The 24,280-nt window shown below is 41.8% G+C and overlaps 2 protein-coding genes and 1 long non-coding RNA gene across 4 annotated transcripts in view; 1 reads left to right on the top strand and 2 right to left on the bottom strand.

Annotated features, from left to right (window-relative positions):
- LOC120032210 (kinesin-like protein KIF21A) overlaps positions 1-2,234 on the bottom strand; it is a 41,242-nt gene extending 39,008 nt beyond the window's left edge. Inside the window, exon 1 of the mRNA XM_038978193.1 lies at positions 1,916-2,234. Coding sequence (XP_038834121.1) covers positions 1,916-1,956 — 41 coding nt within the window. The 5' untranslated portion in view covers positions 1,957-2,234. The remainder of the gene's footprint in view (positions 1-1,915) is intronic.
- Positions 2,235-2,979: 745 nt separating this feature from the next.
- On the bottom strand, positions 2,980-21,845 carry LOC120031950 (ATP-binding cassette sub-family D member 2-like). The gene is made up of 10 exons (XM_038977816.1): positions 20,731-21,845; positions 20,222-20,402; positions 19,260-19,381; positions 17,058-17,226; positions 13,620-13,714; positions 12,922-13,067; positions 12,017-12,162; positions 9,203-9,287; positions 8,881-9,006; positions 2,980-6,652 (listed from the first exon to the last, which is right to left on the bottom strand). Exons 1-10 carry the CDS (start codon positions 21,670-21,672, stop codon positions 6,439-6,441), a joined length of 2,226 nt encoding a protein of 741 aa, XP_038833744.1. The 5' UTR covers positions 21,673-21,845; the 3' UTR covers positions 2,980-6,438.
- LOC120031951 lies at positions 21,526-24,280 on the top strand. Of its 2 annotated transcripts, none has more exons than XR_005473774.1 (6): positions 21,526-21,796; positions 22,617-22,729; positions 22,822-22,954; positions 23,073-23,123; positions 23,295-23,504; positions 23,687-24,280. It is a non-coding gene; the product is annotated as an uncharacterized LOC120031951 (long non-coding RNA). The 2 variants fall into 2 exon arrangements; XR_005473775.1 differs by having other exon boundaries at positions 21,527-21,796; positions 23,705-24,280.

The raw sequence follows: 24,280 nt of genomic DNA on the forward strand, positions 1-24,280 counted from the left end.
AGCTCTGCGGGAGCCGGAGTTCTCAGGCTAGCAGGGAGAGCATTAAGGTGCAGGGTACAGCAGGGTCAGGGAAGGTATCCCTGTACTGTAGGCTTAAGGGATCTGCTTACTGACCCATACACTGGACACTTGGATTAGTGACAGGTTCCAAAATGTATATCAGGGCCCAAGGGCAGGTGATAAAGATGTTGTTAGATTCCTGAAGGGGCAATGGTGTGTGGGGGTTTTAGAACACCTAAAACATGTTAATAAAGACCCAGAGTTTCTGGAACTCAAGGGTCCTATGTAACATGTTATAAACATATTCTCGACATGTTATTACATGCTATCTGATCATCTGAGTCTTTGCATGTCTCCGTTTTCGTGATCACAGTTAGATACCGTACTCTCTCCTCTGGCTCCTCTATGAGAATAATGAGTGGGAGCCTGATTGTGGAGGAAACAAAAGACCAAATTAAAGTTGCAAGAGAGAGAGAGTGGAAAAAAGTACTGGCAAATGCGTACAGTACACAAAGCTAGCGCATGATTCGTGAGGCGTTCTATGCAGATGGATACAAGGGTTTACACACACTGGTGTCTGTCTGCGATTGTGTTGTGGGGAGCTAGCTATTTTAACACTGAGGACAGTCTCTGTATTGCTGATGCTACCAACAGCTCAGTGGTTATTATGTAGTCATTCAAATAAGTACTTGGTCCTTGCAGTTAAATGCGTTCAATGTGAAATGACAGTTGTATATCGTCTTTGAAAACTCTAAATACTGTCTGCCTGACATGTCTGCAATTAAAACAGTCTCTACAGTATCGTGTTATGTAGATGTGCTTGCTGCTAGTATATTGTCTCATGAATATGGCTGCATTTATACATAGGAGAGAGGCTTGTAAAACCAAGGCCCAGTCCAGACAGAGACTTAGTAAAGAGAGTACTGGGTCAAAGTCTGCCTGCAGTAACTGGAGAGAGAGAGTGTTAATTATTTTATTTATTTTCACTTTTGTTTATGATCTATTTCACTTGCTTTGGCAATGTAAACATATGTTTCCCATGACAACAATGCTCTTAAATTGAATTGAAATGAGAGAGAGAGAGAGAGAGAGAGAGAGAGAGAGAGACACTAACCTAGGGGACAGGTCTTAGTCTCTGTCTTCCACTGATCCCTCTCACATGACATTACAGACCTATGACACACAGACGCAAGCGTGTGCGCATGCACACACACAGACAGACACGCACATTATTGATTATTGTATTGATATATTGTATATAATTTGTTTTGGTTCATTCTGGTTCCGTCATTCTTCCTAAATCCCTCATTTGCAAATCCTTAGCACCTGGGACATGTATGGATACGTCTGATATAGATCAGATCGAGAAGGGGGGGTATTGCTTTCTCCTGTCAAATCTGCCCCTCCTTCCTTCATTCATAAATTCATGTAGTCGTCATGTCTGCAGCCAGGCCATTGAGAAACGGAGTACTGTACAGTACCTTAAGCATCAACAAAGGAAACTCATTAAACATAACCTAGGAAATTGTGCTGGCTATATACTTGGTTGGTCTATATGGTGACACTTAAACAAATCCAAGGCCGTGCTGCTTAAGTAGTTTGACATTTGACAAGCGTCCTAGAATAAATACAAGGAGAAACGTATTGTTATGGCTATCGCCAACCCCTAGGTAAACGTTGATTGCTTTGCCACATTTTAATCTACCGTGCGTTATTTTTGGAATGAATGCTCATTTGTTAAGGCTAAACACACATTAATGTTATTTCACAGTAATTGGGCCATTATAACAGCCCGTGCTGTGGTTTATCAACACCGGCACGGTCACACTAATAATAGGTACGTTATCCTGGAGAGTCGTGTCCAAGAGCATCATTTTCCGACAGAACAAAACACCATCCAATGTCACAGGTTTACCTCAATGCGACCCGCACCGAACTTTCGTCCTGTCCACTCATGGTTACGAAGTCCGGAGGTTCGTCACGTCTGGAACAACCACGATATAAATAGCTGGATTTTCTGTTTCTTTATCCGTGTGCAGCAGGCAGCTCCGTTACCGAAGCGCTTGAGCCACCACAGCTCACATCCACTTTCATATAAATAATTGCAATACGACGTGAGCATTGGCGTGCTATTCTCTGTGCTCTATCTCGGGCGAGGCGCATTCGGAATCATATTCGAGGTTACATTTTCTACGACATCGCATTATTCCCGTGTAGAGGCCAGCCATGCTAGGTGGTGAGGACAGAATAATACACTTGCTCGCTCCTGTGTGCGACCGGAGGGGCGAAACGTAATCAAGCCACGCCTTCTGCACCCTACCAATCTGACAGAGGGAAAATATCAACCCCCCCCCCCCCCCCCCCCCAATTGAATGGGTGAAGAATCATCGCAGTCGCTCCATTTCCACATCATTCAATGGAATAATTCAAGTGAATGTCTATGGTTTTCTGAAGAATGTAAAACTGTTCGGTAAATGATATAACCTTCTCAAGGCCAATTATAGAGGCCAATTGACGGAAAAGGTTGAATTATTGATGACCACTAGCCGAGTCTCAAGTAATGACACCACCTTGTTTTCTGCAATGCAATTGAAAACGTCCAATGCAGTTAAAAACCGCCGATCCAGGTTGACCATATTGTATGTAGCCATATGGTTTGACATTCCAATCTAATGCGAATATGTTTGTGAAATACCAAATGGCGTAGGCCTAATCGTTAGTGTTGCAATGACATTACCAATGTACGGGTGCATGGGTGGAATATAGCACCATCGTGTGGTCATTGGTTATGATTACAAAAGTGCTGTGTGATCCAAATATTTCCCGTCTTTATACACCAGATGGCATCAGATACACGTTACATTGAATACCCCTGTACTCTGAGGCTGGAATAAGCGACCAACTAGGCTGGAATAAGCGACCAACTAATGACTCATGACAGCGTAACACAACAATGAATCCATTATTTGAGTTTTACAGTCTTAGTGGTTGTCATGTTTTATTTACAGGAAAATACACTTTCAAAAAGCAAAAGTGTCATGAGCCAAGCATATGATTTGAAGCATATTTGAGACTACATGTTGGATTCACATTGATGTAAATAAACACTCAGTGCACAACCTCGCATCCAGAACGAACAACAGCACCAGAACAGGTGGGCTGAAAACGTTTTGTTTGTTTTCTCACCATTAAAAAAATCAGAAGGAGACTAGAAGAGAGGGGAGACAATGCCTGTTCTCGTCCCTCAGTCCCATGTCTCTCTAGACTGAAACAGCATCACAAGGCCTACAGCCCAACAGAGACCCCATTCACGTAACATAAATGAGTGTGTTACTCTCTTTGATAAAATCACGATACGACACATGCATTAGTTACAAGAGGTACCATTAAATGAACAACCATTTTGCAAATCAAACTTAAATTGTTACAGTTGCCAAAATGGAATGAATTGCCGATGACAAAGTAAAATGCTGTAATACATGTCAAATACAGTACATTCGGATGTTCCACTTATTAGAAAAATGACAAAAGAATTGTATCAAAGAATTGTAAGTAAGCCAGTGTTGTGGGAACATACTAGAGTAGGCCTAACTTAACAGTTACACTTTTATAGAATACCAAAGTATATTTGATTTAGTTTGACTTTGATCCATAGTCTTGGTTAGATAGCTACACTCATGGTCAACATGTATACCGTTTCAAGCATCACCTCTTGATTCTACTCATTCCATACCATTCTCAGTCACTCTAAGACACTGTTTCATCCAGTAGTATACTCTAGACACTTCCTATCAACAGGGCTGAGCAACACAGAATGTTTCTTTTTTTTAACAGTACAGGGAAATCAGGTTTAAAGTATTAGTTAGAATCCCAAGGAATGAGAAGCCTGAATATGTAGGTTCTTTTCAGGCTTATAACCTATTTCATAACAGTAGTTCTAACCAAGTATATTACAAACGTTCACTACTTTATTTCCATGAACAACTAACTATTCACAGTGCAAGTTATTGTATTTATCCTCCCACAATGCTCTCTGTTTAGCATTGATTGAAAGAGACAATTCAAATATAACATGTGATTGAGATATCACTCACTCACCCATTCCATGCAAAGGCAAATATAAGTACCATATTAACAAAGTATACATTACAATATATAGTGTACATATTTATAACTCACATACATTCTTTTCCATGTCACTTCTCTTTTAAGACAGTTTAGTCTGAGATGTAGTGGTAAAAACATTGCAGTTACACATCCTGCCATTGTGGTTACTGATTTCATTCTGATACGTCACAGTCGTTACCAAACCAAACAAATAACCCAGCATTAGTATGTGTCACTGATTGAAAATACCGTATAGGGCAGGGATCAACTATATTCAGCCACGGGCTGATTTTTTTTCTTGAGCGGATGGTCAGGGGGCCGGAACATAATTACAAATAATTTGTAGACTGCAAATTGACTGCAAGAAGCCCAAACAGATATAATATTTGACTTTAACATAATAATTTCAAACCTTGCTTGCATCTGTATACGATAACATATATCTCTCTATTATGCGTGGCAATAATTTGACATTTTCAAAATGTTAATCACTTGGAGCTGATTTGCTGGTGTTCTTACAGTCTTTTATGTACAACAATAAAAATTCACTTTCTTTTTTTCTCTTGGGAGGCCAAATTCGGACCGCGGACCGCCAGTTGGAGAACCCTGGTATAGGGGATACACTAACACAGCCAGGCTATAAGGCTACAGTACTAGAAGGACTGGTCTTGGATTTGACCTATATTAACCTCAGCAGCGCTGAAATGACAGCTTTGTTCAGCAGAAGACTTACAGTACATACTAAGGTTTGAAGAGGCATTAGCAAACTCTAAAATCCCTACATTAAAAATACATTTTATGACATTATCAAAAAAAGAAACAAACAAAGTTAACAGTATAAAGTCTGAGATAGGTCGCTGGTAACAAATATGAATTGCTGAAATAGATTGATTTTACTCTGGGTGGATATAACAAGGTAACAGTTAATAAAACTCAGCAACCAAGTAAACTGTACTGAACTACAACAGAAAACAACAGTGTTTATTGTAAAACACTATGTAAACCTCTTGCTGAAGATGTGACTTATTTTTATAGGGGTGAAGATTGCAGACTGAGACAACACAAAACACCCCTGTTCCACAGATATTACCCTAGTGACAGTGAGTAGGGCTTTGCCAGGCGATGTGTGTGTGTGTGTGTGCGTTAGCGTGCGTTTGTGCGAGCGAGCCCAGTCCGATTCCTGCTGTGCTCTGCTGGAGACAAGACAGAATGCCTTGAAATCCGTTGTATTTGTTCAGTAAACCAGAAGCCTATAGCAACAGACCCACAGCTCTGTCACTAATGCACTAATGTCCAATAATAGCTCCTAAGATAACCATCTCTTAGCCACTAACAAAGGTGAAAGTAGTGTACTATATAGGTCTAAGGAAGGGTGTTATTTAAAATGCAGAGCCACATATTTTGAAAGCTACTGAGGTATTTTGAATATATTACTATACTGCAGTTCTGAGGAAATAACCTGTGAAAAACACATTCAGTAATGTTATAAGAAAGATGTCCTTATGACATAACCCAGCGCCAGTAGCTGAGATAACAGAAAGGGACACTCATTTAGTGCAGCTGTGGTACTTTACATTTGAGCAGTTGGGTTACCTTAAAAACGGTATGCTTATTAGCCTAACCTTAATGAATAACTTGATATGATTGTAAAAACTTGTATGTTCATTGTTTGATATCATCCAAAGACTTTTCTAGTCGTTTTTTACAGAAAGAAGTAGAGGGTGCTCAGCCAAAGTGGGTCGAGGTGAAATCAAAAAATGTGTAGACATCATTGGACAGGAAAAGGTGCAACGTTAACTCACCATTATTTTAAAACGTTTTATTAGACTAGTTTAAAAGATTGACATAGAAGGCTATTAAAGGCCGAAACGTCAACCTTTTAAACTCATCTAATAAAACTACACATTTTTAATGGAGAGCGTTGTGCATTTTCCTGTCCATAGTGGTGTTTTATTAACACGAACAAATCTACTCAATAAAAGGAGGAAAATACCGTCTCACAAAAAAGAGGACAAGCATACTACTTCAGCACTTGATAACTACAGCAATAGCAAACTACAGCGATAACAATGAACTATTCCTCAAATTGAGTAGTGCTATAAATGAAAAATAATTTGACTTCATTGTTCAACCAAATAAAATGTTAGTCTCAGCTTGTCAGAGATTTTAAAGTCTCTCAACCATTCAGCAATAAAAATATCTAGAAAACAACATTGTTATTGAATTCTTAAAACTCAACCCCAACATTGGAAACGTATGGGAATATGCGTTTGGTGTGCGTTGAAACAAAAAAATAATACTTTGACTTTTCTGAACATCTCGCTCTTTCTTTCATTCCTCTGCTGCGTCGGCTGTTTTGAGGACCGAGTCCTCTCCCAGGATCTTGCAGAGTTCGTTGAGTCTGTGTTGCATCTTGGGTATTCCTGCAAGTGAAGACTCGAGCCGTTGTTTCTCCTCGGTCAGGGAGAGACGTGTAGCAGTGTCCAGCTGCTCGAACCTCCATCCTCCCTCGCCATCAAACTGTAACAGGTGAGTGTGGTACTTCCTGTCGGGATGAAAAGTGGAGCAAGAATATGGGTTAAGGATGGGATTATTTCATGTTGCGTTATGTTTCTCTTTTTAATTTGTTTACTATCCAGTCGAAGCACAACATTATTTCCAAATAGTATACAATTGTATTTGACCTTATGGTTGTGGCATGTTATGAAACATTATTGCAGTGTTAGTGATGGCGCATGTGTCCTGTTCTATTGTGGTTGCAGTCATGTTGTGATTATTTTGTGCTGTGCTCAACCTTGTTGCGTGGTGTAGTGTCATGTCATGTCGTGTAAAATGTCAAAGGGTTACGTGACTGCTAAGGTTAAACAAGCAACTAAATAGCAGCAGCAATCTCCTGAGAGGAACAGACTTGCACAATATTGTGGTAGTCCTGTTTGTGTGTTTCACTGCAATCCTGTTTAACGCCTGAGGCTAACTCAGAGAAAATAAAGAACAGAGCACTGCTGACTTGACAACTAGTAGTGCATTTGCTTATAGGCTACTACTTGTTTTGCGGTAGTTTTTTGCATTTCCTTTTTTCTGCAAGTTTCTATACAGTTTTCCTTTAAAACAGCCAATAAAATTGCAGGGCTCCAAATACAAATCAACAGAAATCTCATAAATCAAATTTCTCAAACATACAAGTATTAGGCACCATTTTAAAGATAAAATTCCCGTTAATCCAGCCACAGTGTCTGATTTCAAAAATGCTTTACAGCAAAAGCTCCACAAACGATTATGTTAGGTCACCGCCAAGTCACAGATAAACCCAGCCATTTTTCCCGCCAAAGAGAGGAGTCACAAAAAGCACAAATAGAGATAAAATGAATCACTAACATTTGATGATCTTCATCAGATGACACTCATAGGACTTCATGTTACACAATACATGTATGTTTTGCTCGGTAAAGTTCATATTTATATCCAAAAATCTTATTTTACATTGGCGTGTTAGATTCAGTAGTTCCAAAACATGCAGTGATATTGCAGAGAGCCACATGAATTCATAGAAATACTCATAATAAATGTTGATGAAAATACAGCTATTATATATGAAACCTTAGATACACTTCTCCTTAATGCAACCGCTGTGTCAGATTTCAAAAAAACTTTACGGAAAAAGCATAATCTGAGAACGGCGCTCAGAGCCCAAACCAGCCAGAGAAATATCCGCCATGTTGGGTAGTCAACATTATTCATAAATAGCATTAGAGATATTCACTTACCTTTGATGATCTTCATCAGAATGCACTCCCAGGAATCGCAGTTCCACAATAAATGCTTGTTTTGTTCGATAATGTCCATCATTTATGTCCATTTATGTCCAATAGCTCCTTTTGTTAAGGAGTTTGGTAAACAATCCAAAAGCGCGATCTGGTCCATTCGGACAAAACGTTCAAAAAGTTATATTACAGGTCGAAGAAACTTGTCAGACTAAGTATAGAATCAATCTTTAGGATGTTTTAATCATAAAAGTTCAATAATGTTCCAACCGGAGAATTCCATTGTCTGTAGAAATGCACTGGAACAAGAGCAACCTCTCAAGTGAAAGCGCGTGACTGAGAACGAGGCTGTAGGCAGACCCCTTACTAAAACAGCTCCCATCCGGCCCCCCTTCACATGAGAAGCCTGAAACCATGTTCTAAAGACGGTTGACATCTAGTGGAAGCCTTAGGAAGTTAAAAATAACCCATATCCCACTGTGTATTCGATAGGGGTGAGTTCAAAAACTACAAACCTCAGATTTTCCACTTCCTGTTTGGATTTTTTTCTCTGGTTTTTGCCTGCCATATGAGTTCTGTTATACTCACAGACATCGTTCAAACAGTTTTAGAAACTTCAGAGTGTTTTCTATCCAATACTAATAATAATATGCATATATTAGCATCTGGGACTGAGTAGGAGGCAGTTCACTCTGGGCATGCTATTCATCCAAAAGTGAAAATGCTGCCCCCTATCCCAAACAAGTTTTAAGAAACTATCTGACTAGTCTTGCTTGCCAAACTCATGGTGCTCCACCTAAGTATTGGAGACACAGCGGCTGTCGGAAGAGACACTATGGCTGCATAGTGTCTCTGATATTTTTTCACGAATTGGTCTTTTGACCAATCAGATCAGCTCTGAAAAATATCTGACGTGAAAAGATCTGATGTGATTGGTCAAAATACCAATTAGTGGAAAAAAGATCAGAATTGGGCTGGACAGATTGGTCCAGATATGATATCTATCTCTTACCAGAGGGAGGGTCTATGGGTGATTGACAGTAAGGATATCCCAGCATCCTTTGCAGCCTGGAATATTTTTCCCTCCACGTCAATGCTGACAGCACTGGTGCACTCATCCAACAGGGCGTACTTTGGCCTGACACACAAGAAAAAGGAATTTAGAAGTCTATAACTTTCGAATTAACGATTAATTAAATCAGCTAGCCACCAATCAATCAACTATCGAACAAGAAAGGAATATGGGCTATTCAATCAACAGCACTGTCTATTATATTTTTCCAACCCATACACACAGAGTTTAAGAAGGCCTAAGATGGCAGGCCAAGTTGTACCTGTTGTAGAACATGCGAGCCATGCCCATCCTCTGTTTCTCTCCCCCAGACAACACGTCCTTCCAGTCCATCTCTGCATCCCAACCTACACACAGACAAACAGACACACATCAAAGTCAGTTAATATTGGAAGTACTGTCATTGACTACAGTTTTATTCTCCATTGGAATAAGTAGGTTAAATGCTACACAAAGACCAACGCAAAGGGTTTACATTTAGTGTAACCATGGTAACAACTGTGGCGAGAGATCAAAGTTCAAGAATATTCAATAGGAGACTGACTGACTTACAAAAGTTGTCTCTCTCTAAGGCTTAAAAACAAGCATTTTCTTTGTCCTGCTGCCAAGACGTCCTGTGTCTTTTCCGTTTAAATTACTAGGCTTCATTTTCATCTCAAAAGACCAGAAACCTAATACTTTCTAATCCCGATTTAGAACAATGATGCAGGAGGAAAACGCAGGACTTCAAAGTCTCCACAGCCGGCGTTTGTGAACAAAAATAATAATAATCCCTTCTGGAGGGATCCCAAGATTATTTTAGTTGAATGACCCTCTCCTCTGGCTAGGAACCATTCACACAGGGGTTACAAAGCAGCCATTCATGGCTCTAACCTAGAATGACCAGGCTTAGTGGTGAGGTCACATTAATAGAGCTGATTGTTGGAGAATAACAGGACCACTGGTCTAGAGGTCGGCCGATTAATCGGAATGGCCGATTAATTAGGGTCGATTTCAAGTTTTCATAACAATCAGATTTTTTCTTTTTTTACACCTTTATTTAACTAGGCAAGTCAGTTAAGAACACATTCTTATTTTCAATGACGGCCTAGGAACAGTGGGTTAACTGCCTTGTTCAGGGGCAGAACGACAGATTTTTACCTCGTCAGCTCGGGGATTCAATCTTGCAACCTTACGGTTAACTAGTCCAACGCTCTAACCACCTGCTTTACATTGCACTCCACGAGGAGCCTGCCTGTTACGCGAATGCAGTAAGAAGCCAAGGTAAGTTGCTAGCTAACATTAAACTTATCTAATAAAAAACAATCAATCAATCATAATCACTAGTTAACTACACATGGTTGATGATATTACTAGTTTATCTAGCGTGTCCTGCGTTGCATATAATCGATGCGGTGCGCATTCGCGAAACAGGACTGTCGTTGCTCCAGCGTGTAACTAACCATAAACATCAATGCCTTTCTTAAAATCAATACACAGAAGTATATATTTTTAAACCTGCATATTTAGCTAAAAGAAATCCAGGTTAGCAGGCAATATTAACCAGGTGAAATTGTGTCACTTCTCTTGCGTTCATTGCACGTAGAGTCAGTGTATATGCAACAGTTTGGGCCGCCTGGCTCGTTGCGAACTAATTTGCCAGAATTGTACGTAATTATGACATAACATTGAAGGTTGTGCAATGTAACAGGAATATTTAGACTTATGGATGCCACCCGTTAGATAAAACACGGAACGGTTCCGTATTTCACTGAAAGAATAAACGTTTTGTTTTCGGGATGAGTTTCCGGATTCGACCATATTAATGACCTATGGCTCGTATTTCTGTTTGTTATTATGTTATAATTAAGTCTATGATTTCATAGAGCAGTCTGACTGAGCAATGGTACCAGCAGGCTCGTAAGCATTCATTCAAACAGCACTTTCGTGCGTTTGCCAGCAGCTCTTCGCAATGCTTCAAGCATTGAGCTTTTTATGACTTCAAGCCTATCAACTCCCGAGATTAAGCTGGTGTAACCGAAGTGAAATGGCTAGCTAGTTAGTGGGGTGCACGCTAATAGCGTTTCAAACGTCACTCGCTCTGAGACTTGGCGTAGTTGTTCCCCTTGCTCTGCATGGGTAACGCTGCTTCGAGGGTGGCTGTTGTCGATGTGTTCCTGGTTCGAGCACAGGTAGGAGCGAGGAGAGGGACGGAAGCTGTACTGTTACACTGGCAATACTAAAGTGCCTATAAGAACATCCAATAGTCAAAGGTATATGAAATACAAATCGTATAGAGAGAAATAGTCCTATAATTCCTATAATAACTACAACCTAAAACTTCTTACCTGGAAATATTGAAGACTCATGTTAAGAGGAACCACCAGCTTTCATATGTTCTCATGTTCTGAGCAAGGAACTTAAACGTTAGCTTTCTTACATGGCACATATTGCACTTTTACTTTCTTCTCCAACACTTTGTTTTTGCATTATTTAAACCCAAATTGAACATGTTTGATTATTTATTTGAGGCTAAATTGATTTTATTGATGTATTATATTAAGTTAAAATAAGTGTTCATTCAGTATTGTTGTAATTGTCATTAATACAAATAAATAAAAAAATCCCCCGATTAATCGGTATCGACTTTTTTTAGTCAATAATCGGTATCGGCGTTGAAAAGTCATAATCGGTCGACCTCTACACTGGTCTCCAATTAACTACACTCTACATGTCCTTAATAAGACCAAAGATATGGAGAGGGACAGACTGATGCCACTAGAAAATACAGAAATAACTTCTTGAGTGGTCAAATGCACTACAGTCAACGCATAGTATGATAAGAGATACAGAAACTTTTTTAGGAAGGGTGTGTTAGCTGAACTAAGAGGGCCCCGTTCAGTATATGTCAGTTGTTGTTTGGGAATCCCCTTGGAAACCATATCGTTCATCTCAAGGGTAAACGGCTTAAAAATAGGTTACTGGGAGTTTTGTCAGGCTACAGCCAGCTCTTTTCAAAGTGCACCTGTTACTACGCCTTCAGACCCACGCAGCCCTTCTGTTCTAGGCTGACTCATATCCCTCCCCGGGTTCTTACCGCCCTCGCGCGTCACTATCTGGTTGAGGTTAACGATGTCCAGTATGACCTCCAGGTCCTTGTCTCTGTAGCCTCTGTCATGCATGTCCTTTAGAGAGTCTGGGTAGATCACCTGGTCCCTCAGGGTCCCAATGGACATGTACGGTCTGAGGAGAGGGAGAGAGGGAGAGCGGGAGAGAGCGGGAGAGAGCGAGAGAGAGCGAGAGAGCTAGTCAGACACAACATTTGGGTAAAGAGGTCTGTGTATGTGTGTGTCACGTTTCACCATTCCAGTAAAGCCGTCAAAACACCTGGAAGATCTGGTAAATATTTTACTACTCTAAGGTCTGGTTACTCTCTCTCACTCTCCATGGAGATCCAGTTACCGAGTCTAGAGGGTAAGGTTACCTAATGCTGATTTTCAATACATTTAACTGTGTGTGTGTGTGTGTGTGTGTGTGTGTGTGTGTGTGTGTGTGTGTGTGTGTGTGTGTGTGTGTGTGTGTGTGTGTGTGTGTGTGTGTGTGTGTGTGTGTGTGCATACAGAATATTCATCCGTGCATGCTTGTGTGTGTGCCTCTATGCAAGCCTGGTACATGTAGGATCTTCATTTGAGCCAGTTTGCCACAGCAGGAAAATAATCCTACAGCAACAGGACATGTGAATTATGTGGATTTTAATTAATGGCCATTTTTGTAGGGGTTGATCCATTTTTTGTTAGTGCAAATCAAGTCTGACATTTTAAAGTGGAAATTACAAACGTTAGAAGCCTTTTTAAACCCGTTTGCATTTCCTGTTGTGCAGTAACATTTGCAGCAAGAAAAGAGTGGTCAAATGAAGATCCGATATCTATACATGGGTACATGTGTGTCAGAGACGGTACATGTGTGGGCATAAGGATGTGTGTGACAGTGACAACCACTAACCTTTGTGGTATGTAGAACATGTGTTGTGGGGAGGGTTTGTGCAGCAGCCCCCCATAGACAGGCCACAGCCCACTGAGGATCCTGAACAGAGAGCTCTTCCCACAGCCGTTAGGACCTGTGATCAACAGGTGCATACCTTCCTCCACCTGCAAGAAACAACATTCACACACACTTTATAGCCTTGGAGTACTGAATAGTTTCCTCACAGCTGATGTGTCTTAACAACCCATGACATGAGTTTGGCAACTTGATTGTATGTCGTCCCTACATATTTTTGTTGTTGTCATGGTTTATGTTGAGTATTAGGAAACAATACTGTCCTTATTTTATACTATGCAATGTAGTGTGTGTGTGTGTGTGATAATTACACGTGTGCTTCCTTCTCTTAGCCAGGGTTCACTTCAAAAATACATTCAAATCTCAAAGTGAGCTAACTTCCCGGTAACACAACAAAGGACAAAGCATGTAGACCCTACCCTGGGGGAAGATGGCTGGAGGATTAGGGAAATAGTAACAGCAAAAAAACACATCACAGGTACTAGTAGGACGCGCTTTCACAACACTTTGGAAATGGAAACAAAAATCTGTTTTCTTATTGGATAAGTTCAGGTAGTACATCATTTGAAGTATTTCACTTCATTTGAAAACGTTTTATCACTACTGAACATCACCCGGGATTTTGCTGTGTTATTTCGCACCTTGAAGTTGAGGCTGGAAACCACTATGTCTCCATTGGGAGTGATGATAGGGACACTCTCACACACGATGCCATTGTCCACGTCGATGACTCTTCCTGCAGAAGACAAAGGCAAAAGACAAAAGAAAACTGGTCATTGTGTGTCGATCAATAATTAATATGATCAGTTCAGTCAACCAGAGTGCATGTGGCTGCCAGAAAAATGTGTGGCAGCATTTAAAAAGTGTGAGAAAGTGTAAAAAAGTGCAGCTGTAGATACCGAGGACGTGGCCAACTGACTAACTAGCTGTGTTAGCGAAGAGTACGTCCGGATGCACACGTTCACCGTTGGTATTAGCCGAGCAGTTAGAGCGTTGGGCCAATAACAGAAAGGTGTCAGAAAGGTGGTTGGTTCGAATACCGGCCTGACATGGTGAAAAATCTGTCGATGTACCCTTGAGAAATTAACCCTGATTTGCTCCAGGGGTGCCGTACTACTATGGCCGACCCTGTAAAACAACACATTTCACTGTACCTATCCGGTGTATGAAACAATAAAACATCTTATATCATGATTACAGATGAGTCGTTTGATGCTGAGGATGGATATCTGGCTTTAGACCAAGATGGTGAGAAAGAACAGCAAGACAGATACGCAGGATTAGTCTAGGCTGTTTCCCAAATGGCACCCTATTACAGTGCACTACTTTTGACAAAGTCTCATAGGTCTCTGGTCAAAAGCCAGTGTTTCCACTAGGATTTTTTTCAGCAGCGATGGCAAAGTTAGCGTGGGGGGGAACGTCATTCTTTTGAAAAGGACATTCTACTCCAAAATGAAAGAATATATGATTATGTTGACACCATCTGAAACGTCATTTTCTCTTTAAAAGCATTAGAACCTGTAGCCAGAAATAAATAGGCTGAAGTTTGGGTTGGCCCATCTGCATTGTAAGCGATTACAGCTTCGAGTCTTCTTGGGTTTGACGCTACAAGCTTGGCACATCTGTATTTGGGGAGTTTCTCCCATTCCTCTCTGCAGGTCCTCTCCAGCTCTCAGGTTGGATGGGGAGCGTTGCTGACAGCTATTTTCAGGTATCTCCAGAGATGTTCGATCGGGTTCAAGTCCGGGCTCTGGCTGGGCCAATCAAGGACATTCAGAGACTTGTCCCGAAGCCACTCCTGCGTTGTCTTGGCTGTGTGCTTAGGGTCATTGTCCTGTTGGAAGGTGAACCTTCGCCTCAGTCTGAGGTCCTGAGCCATCTGAAGCAGGTTTTCATCAAGGATATCTCTGTACTTTGCTCCGTTCATCTTTCCCTCGATCCTGACAAGTCTCCCAGTCCCTGCTGCTGAAAAACATCCCCACCGCATGATGCTGCCACCACCATGCTTCACCGTAGGGAAGTTGCCAGGTTTCCTCCAGACGTGACACTTGGCATTCAGGTCAAAGAGTTCAATCTTGGTTTGAGAATCTTCTTTCTCATAGTCTGAGAGTCTTTAGGAGCCTTTTGGAAAACTCCAAGCAGGCTGTCATGTGCCTTTTACTGAGGAGTGGCTTCCGTCTGGCCACTTTACCATAAAGGCCTGATTGGTGGAGCGCTGCAGAGATGGTTGTCTTTCTGGAAAGTTCTCCCATCTCCACAGAAGAACTCTGGAGCTCTGTCAGAGTGACCATCGGGTTCTTAGTCACCTCACTGACCAAGGCCCTTCTCCCCCGATTGCTCAGTTTGTACGGCTGCCAGCTCTAGGAAGAGTCTTGGTGGTTCCAAACTTCTTCCATTTAAGAATAATGGAGGCCACTGTGTTCGTGGGGACCTTCATTGCTGCAGAAATGTCTTGGTACCCTTCCCCATATCTGTGCCTCGACACAATCCTGTCTCGGAGCTCTACGGACAATTCCTTCGACCTCATGGCTTGGTTTTTGCTCTGACATGCACTGTCAACTGTGGGAACTTATAAAGACAGGTGTGTGCCTTTCCAAATCATATCCAATCAATTGAATTTACCACAAGTGGACTCCAATCAAGTTGTTGAAACATCTCAAGGATGATCAATGGAAACAGGATGCACCTGAGCTCAATTTCTAAATCTCGTAGCAAAGGATCTGAATACTTATGTAAATAAGGTATTTGTTTTTTATTTTTAATATATTTGCAAACATTTCTAAAAACTTGTTTTTGCTTTGTCATTATGGCGTATTGTGTGTAGATTGATGAGGAAAAACATTTATTTAACATATTTTAGAATAAGGCTGTAACGTAACAAAATGTGGAAAGAGTAAATGGGTCTGAATACTTTCAGAATGTACTGTACCAACAGACTACGAATGCATCAAATGCCACAAATATACGTTATAACTTGTCATTCCAGGCGGCTGAACATTTTAGAGGCCCTCCTCCTGGCCGCAGAGACAAAATGTTTTAAAGCAAATTTCCCAAAATTCTACACATTCTGTCACGGGGCGGAGAAAACATTTCAGTTTTAATATAAGTCTCCTGCAATTTTATACATTTTGCCATGGGGCTGAGAGGAAATGTGCCGTTTAGAGCAAATTTCCTGCAATTCTACACACGCATGCAGTGTTCTTATGCCATCTGAATGACTCAAACATTGTCACAAAATAATGCCATGCAATTTTGGGAATTTTAGATTCTCCTTGACTGTCCAGTTTTATTTTGGTGATTGTTAGTTCTCGAAGATTATCATATTTTATTTTTAATATATTGGTCCATTATCTTTTCTACATGATCTGTTTTAGTCATTTAACTTTACAGTGAAAACATTTTAACATCCCAATTTTTTCTTTATATACAGTATATAAATATATATTCAGTATATATAACATTGGCGGCAACAATTTAGAAGTGGTGGCCTGCCACTTGTAAATTAATATGGGGAAACACTGAAAGTAGTGCACTATATAGAGAATAGGGTGCCATTTGGGATGGACCCTGTGTCTCTCTCTAGCCTGTAAAAAAACATGTTCAAATTAAAGTATTTAGTCCCATATTCCTAGCACGCAATGACTACATCAATCTTGTGACTACAAACTTGTTGGATGCATTTCCTGTTTATTTTGGTTGTGTTTTCAGATTATTTTGTTTCTGAACACTTCTACATTCATGTGGATGCTATCGTGATTACGGAATATCCTGAATGAATCGTGAATAATGATGAGTGATAAAGTTACAGACGTACAAATATCATTGAAGCTGGTAACCCTCCGGCTGCCGGATCACTCCCTGCATGCAGCTCGGGGATTCGAACCAGCAACCTTTCCTTTACCAGGCTACCAGCCCCTCTCTAACCCAGATTCTACCACAACCCCCTAATGTAGTACTGTAGTATACTATGGTATAGTTGTGTACTGAATAGGGAATAGGATGACGTTTGAGCGTCTCACATGTGTAAGTGTATCCTACGTACCTCTGGACAAATGTGTAAAAAATCTCAGATAGTCTACCTTTGATTTCCAAAGGCCCGTCGATGTGCATCTCTGGCCTGGCCACAATCTTCTTCTCTCCTGTTCCCATGGTCGAAGTGGACGAGCGCTTGTAGACGCCCCTCTGCACCTCGCCAAACACCAGGAACATGTTGTAGACGCGTGTCGTGTAGCCCGCCAGCTCTGTGACCTATCACAGACAACAAGAAAGGTCAGAGGTCATTTGTTGAGGTAAATAACACTGGAGTCAGACTGAACTGAAAGGGGTCAGTTAGGTCGTCTTACCCAACAGCGTTCAAAACCATTGCCCAACAGTAGGTGTGTGCAAAGTAGAGCAGTGTGTGTGTCTTTGGGAAAACTCTTCAACTTGAACTACAAGAGCAGCCAGCAGCAGAACTGGTGTATAGCAGTGTATCGTGGAGTGCACTGAAAATCTGGTCAGGATTACAGTACAAGCTGAAGGGCCATTATTTGATTGAATGATGGAAAAGCCCTCTGTATAATTTATGCAACTAATTTTCACTCATAGCTTAATCTGACTCTGAACAATGGCTGGTGTTTTTTCATAGCTGTTTGTATCTGTGTTTAGGGAACACACAGTACTGATGACGGCCCGAGGCCTTCCCACAGATAACATAGCCTGTCTAATGGGACGATTATACACTCTTAGACAAAAGGGTTCTAGAAGGGTTCTGAACCATACAAAAACGACCGTGAAGCGTAAGGCTATAGTGCCACAAACAAAGACAACTTCCCACACTGAAAGGAGGGAAAAGGGCTACCTAAGTATGGTTCCCAATCAGCGACAACGATAGACAGCTGTCCCTGATTGAGAACCATACCCGGCCAAAACATAGAAATACAAAATCATAGAAAACAAAAACATAGAATGCCCACCCCAAATCACACCCTGACCAAACCAAATAGAGACATAAAAAGGCTCTCTAAGGTCAGGGCGTGACATGTAAAACATTTTGAGGATCTGGGGACCGTGCCAAATCTGGGGAAAAGCTGTTGTCGTGCCCTCTTCACAACTGTCTTATGTGTTTGGACCATGATAGTTTGTTGGTGACCTCGACCCACTCCAATTCAGCCCCGTCTATGTTAGTGGGGGGTCTCTAACCTCCTCCCTATAGGCTGTCTCATCATTGTCTGTCATCAGGCACTGTTGTGTCGTCAGAAAACTTAACGATGGTGTTGGAGTCGTACTTGGCCACGCACTCGTGGGTGAACAGGGTGAATGTGTGTGTCCCTGCTGCATAACATACCCTACTGTTACATAACCTGTTTGGGTGTGTGGCACTGTTCAAACACTGAACAGGGCCACAGGGTGAGCTACAGTGAGTGAACATTACCTCAGGAAAGTATCTCTGCCTGCCTCTTAGGGTGCCAAGGCAACACACATCACAGAACCCAGTGCATTGAGTGGAATCCCTGCATGCATAGCCTTGTTGGGGGACATCCAAAACACTACCTAATAATCATATTCTGTTCTTTTTCGTACCCTGTTTGTTCTCCACACTGTTTGGTATATGACTAAAATGTAGCCTAACCTTCAGTAGGAAGTGTGATACTGATTTGCAAGGAAAAGGATTACAAGAACCACAGTCTGACACCAACAATACTCAATTCCTCTTATTGTACCCTCCCCTACAGAGTGAAACATTGCACTTTCTTGTACATCAGCCCTTTTCTCACATCCATGTAATATTGTAGATATAACTGTCATATTCACAAATATTGTAGTGGGCATATGACCACCGACACAGACAACATTCAAATCAGCACCGTGATGGGGGACATAAAATGTCATTTTGGGCCAAATTCTGGTAACTCAAAAATAAATGTCTGCAAAAAAAATAAATGCATGGATGTACATCATCATTTTGGGATTACAATAAGGGATTACGTCCCTATGATTCAATGAATGAGCACGGCCCTTCTTTGGTGTTGCTTCGTGTTGGTCAGACCGTTTAAGAGTCCTCTTGTCATGAGTGGGTCTAATGGCTTAGCCTAACACTGTCCATTCACTCGAATGCCACTTGAATGTAAGAGGAGACGAGACAGGAGAGAGAGAGACAGAGAGAGAGAGAGAGAGAGAGAGAGAGAGAAGAGAACGAGGGAGAGAAGAGTGAGAGAGAGAGAGAGCGAGAGAGGGAGAGAGAGAGAGAGAGAGAAGAGAAGGAGGGAGAGAAGAGAGGAGAGAGAAGCGTGAGACGTCACCTCTTTGTAGGAGGACATGATCCTCTCGATGGCGTCAGCTCCAGAGGCCAGGAGATTGCGTGCGGTGGTGAAAGCCTCCGTCCTCTCGCTCACCAGCACCTGAGTCTGACCGTCCGCAGTCTCTGTGAGAGGGGAAATTAAGGATAGACACTATGAGATGACATACTGGGCCCGTAGCCCCTTGGCTTTCTGATCTGTGAACACCTAGGGGGTATGGCCTAAGGAAGGGCCTAGGAACTAGGGAAAGGGACAAAAGACCGAAATGGAACAGAGACATTCTGTGCTTAGACCAGTAAGACTGTAATGACAGCTCTTTTTTTTGTGGCCAAAAACCCAAAAGTTGCCATGTTATCAGTGTGTATGACACTGATGGAGGTGGAGACCACAGGAGGTTGGTGGCACCTTAATTGGGGAGGACGGGCTCGTGGTAATAGCTGTAGCGGAATAGGTGGAATGGTATCAAATACATCAAACACATGGTTTCCATCTGTTTGATGCCATTCCATTTGCTCTGTTCCAGCTATTATTATGAGCTGACCTCCCATCAGCAGCCACCGCTGGTGGAGACAACAGTAGCATTCCGTTGGTTAGCGGCTAACAGGACAATAGGGACAATAGGATGAATATACCCTTATCAGCACAACAAAGTCCTTGTTGAATAACACCTACAGGGTATCATTGAGATAGTTGGTTCCTGTGGGTTAACACATGCTGATCAGCTACTACTGTATGTGGAATATGCAAATGAAGAGGGACTGTTTTTTGGGCTTTGTGAGTTCAGCACAAAATGACCTGAATAGAATCAAATGTCAATCGGGTTCAAATGAAAGACGGAATAGGCTACCTGCTGGTATGCACAAACAGAGATAAACCATGACAACCATTCCCTCCTCCGCGGAGATGCTGTACTTGAAAACAAGAGGCTTTAGAAGAAAACAAGATGATGTCGTGATGACCATTACCGCTGTCAGCGAAGCCGGTAGCTGTGATGATGGGCACAGCCACCATGACCAGTCCACAGCTACTCCACACGTACTTCATGAGGAACTGCTCTACCATAATGTACCACAGACGTTTGGACAGTATCAAGTTCATCTGCTCCGCCAGGGCCCGGTAACACTTCTGCAGCTGACGCATCTCCACCTGACACACACAGGACCGGCAGACAGGCAGTTTACATTACAGTCACAAAAAAGTATCTAGCCTACACAGCATAACACATTCACAACAAATGGATTACAATAGATTTCACATTACATTCACGTTGTATGTTAGTTATTTTGCACTTGCAGACAGTCTTATTTAAAACAAGTGCATACGAGGAGGCTGTCAATTAAATTATTGAAATGCACTTTTGGGAATTGGATATGATGTCATAGGTGTGCATTGGATCCAACCCATTGGTATTTCTATTGTAATAAATACATAGTGACTTTGCATGCAACATCCACCATGCATCCTTCTTGTATACCTTGTGGCCCCTGTAGAAGGCTATCTCCTCTGCGTTGGCAATGATCCTGGAATGCACATAGCGCAAATGGCCTTTCCTGTGGGCCTCCTCAGCAACTAGTTTTCCGAATTTCGGCGAGCAGGCCCTCAGAACCTTGGCCGTGCAAAACACCACCAGCCCGGCCAGCAGGGTCGGCCCGCTGGCGTTGGCCCCCCTGGACCGGGCCGTCTGGATGAGTGTGTAGGAGGTGAGTATCACATCCAAGATGGGCTTGGTGAGGTTCGAGTAGAGATGCGCAACGGATTGGGAAAACATCATTACGTCCTCGGTAAGAGACTGGTCCGGGTTGGTCAGTCTCCCGTCCATGTTGCTGACTTTGTAGTAGGTCTGGTCTGTGAAATAGGTGGTGTAGGCATGGTCCACTAGCCGTGTGCGGAAGGCGAGGGCCAGCTTGCACTCGAGGTAGCGGATAACACTGTTCACGAATGTGGCCGGAATGGCAATAAGGAGCCATTTCATCAGTTGGATGATGAAGCTGCGTGGTTCTTTCTCAACGATTGTTTTCACAATTTTGCCATCCAAGCCTGCGACATAGATAGACAGAAATGTCCGTGAAATCAACGCGACCGAATGCAGAGACAGCAATCCGAGCTCTTTGGAAACAAGCTTTGGAAAGAGGATTTTGATGAGTTCAAGTATCTGCTTAAAAAATTCTGCGTTTACCCCAGGAGACTTTTTATGACTCAGTGCATCTGTTTGTGATTTAACGCAAACCGTCGAGCCATTTTCATCTCCTTTAGAGCCCCTGCTATTCTTGCATTCATTCCGTTTCACGAATTGTCTGCAGACGATGGGGTACAGGGTTTTCACCCCGTAGGCAGCGGCCGCGAGAAAGATAGCTCGCTTCGCTGCAGTCGTCCGGTCCCATTTAACTCTGAACGCCGCATCAAGTATATTGGACATCTTTCCCCTACGCAGCGATCAAAGAGCTAGTCTGGTTATTTCCGTGCTACATCCATCGGGATTTTAGTATGATTATGGATCTTGAAGCGAAAAGAAAAGGAAAAACCATCTCCCTCATACAACGGTGAGATGTTAGAAAGCTAGAAAACCCACCCGCTAGCTACGTTCTAGTGTTTCCGTCATTTGTTTTGGCAGTGTTTTATTTTTTTTATAGGCAACACCCCGGAAAGACACGATCCGGTTGAGGGACGTATTCAAATGAGGTCCTACTGTACGTTTTTACTATACACACACTGTATTGTGACTATATTTTGTTATTGAGTGTCATAACGTGGTTACTACCAACGCCTCTCTCGTCTTCAACTGAAGCGTCATTATAATCGGCTACTTTATGAGAACGTTTCACTAGTAGCTAGCTAACGTTAGCTACGTTTCATAAAAACTCAACAGCTATCAACTACTGTATGCTGTTAGATACATTTTTAAAAAAGTGCTGATAAAATATATGTCCCAATTAAGTTTTTTTTTTGTCTGTCTGATTTTACTGGACAAAGTGAATTGGGTCGGTGGTTCAAGGGGAGTTTGACAGCTAGCTAGTTAACGTTAGCTTCGTTAGCACTTTTGCAGATGTACTTGTTGACAGTCTGGGTGGAACGAGTTTTAGAAAACCTGCTTGTTAGCGAATATTCAACATTTCGTTTCTATTTCGTTGTCAGATAACATTACAACTGTTACATAACTGTTACTATTTAACAAAAATATTCTCTTGACCCCCTTTTTAATATCAATTTTAACTTGATTTTCCATTATGAATATTAACGTTACAGGAACCGGTTTATGATGAGAAATGACGTGAAAAAGCAGAGGGTAAATAAGGTACCATATTGTATATATTATAATACAGTATATGTGACATGATAATACATATGCCCACATTTTATCAGGAATTATTTGAAAATAAGAAAACCAACCTCTCCTGAAGGAGCCAGCTCTGGAAGTATGTACCTGGTGACTTTATTCATAGTTAACCAGATTGATGCAAAGAAAGAAAACAATGGTGAGTTCAGACAGACATCTATAGGTTATGGATAAATACTAATAACATTTGAAAAAGGATCCCACCCACAACAATAACTTGGTTTGTTCCAGATCTGCCAAAGATAACTTGCATCACTGATGATAAGGGAGGACCCAAGTCAATGAGGGAGGGGCCCCTGGAGTTACCCATTAGCCCTTGCTCCCCATCACCTCTTTCCCTTGTGGAGAGCCAGCCTTTGTACATGTATGGTTATATATACCAAGAAATTATAGAATCATTCTAGGAGGAAAAGTGAAACAGTAGCTCATCTTTAAGTATTTGTAATAACGGGACTGTACTACTGATGTATTTTAATGTCCAGGCTGCTAGAAAGAGAAAGCACTGCATTCCTGATGGATTCAAGTGTAGACAGGTCAGTCACATTTACTCACACTGATTTGTCTTTTCTGACAACACAAATACATCACCTTACATCACTAGTACTCTTTTTACCATATTTCTGAACCTACAGATACAGTAAGCTTTATGGAAATGATGACTCAACTTTGTGACATTTGGCTGGTTCATTGATTGTTGCTCTCAGCTCTCACCAGTGCTGGAATCAAACATGTCAGACACCAGTACGTCAGACTACCAGCAACACATCACCCTGAGCACCTTCTCCTCGGCATCGTCGTCAGTCTACTCCTCAGGGGCAGACATGTTCTCCCTCCAGCAGAGAGCACAGGTCCAGCCACAGCCACACTACTCCCCTAGACCACCCTGGGATATCTCCACCTCAGAGCAACCACAGGTATTCATTCAAATACTTTCATAGTAACAGTTTTCTTTAATTTGGAATGGATTTAACCTCACCTCTACCCCACAAACACATGAAACAAAGACAAATGAGTGTGCATTCATTCCACTGTATTAACAGTTTTGTAAAGTAAAGAAAAAGTATAACTGAAACCTAATGGATATCTGATTTTGTAGTTTATACCTTTATCTCAGCCAGGAGGGAGGAGAGAGTGTGCCTCGTGGGCCACAGGACCAAGTGGACCCAAACAGCAGCTGAGCATAACCCCCCCCCCCCCCCCAGTATCCAAAGTATGGTTTGGAGGCACAGAGCCTGAGTGAGTACTGAACTGAAATATCAAAGATGTGTTTTTACCTGATATGCAGCAAATCATTTTCTTTATCCGTCTTCTGTTCATACATTATTGAGATTGACAACCCCACCCGAACTGATATTCTTTCTTTCCTGATTTCCATTGCTGTATCGATTACATCTGTGAAGATAGACGTATTAGTTGATATTTCCATAACTTGCCTACCCAGTAGCACAGAGACCATGCCATGCACATAGTGGGGTTCTCTATCAACCAATCTGAGGGCAAAGACCACACCTTGGAGTTCTCTCTCAAAAATCAGACAATGGAGTTCTCTGTCAACCAAATAGAGAGTGAAGAGCAACACACCACTATGATACATGTTTTTGCAGAAAGTTTGTCAACCTCTACTGACATACAGTACCAGTCAAACGTTTGGACACACCTACTCATTCCATGTTTTTTCTTTATTTTTACA

Source organism: Salvelinus namaycush, chromosome 38 (genome assembly GCF_016432855.1).
Source record: "Salvelinus namaycush isolate Seneca chromosome 38, SaNama_1.0, whole genome shotgun sequence".
In the NCBI taxonomy this organism is placed as follows: Eukaryota; Metazoa; Chordata; class Actinopteri; order Salmoniformes; family Salmonidae; genus Salvelinus; species Salvelinus namaycush.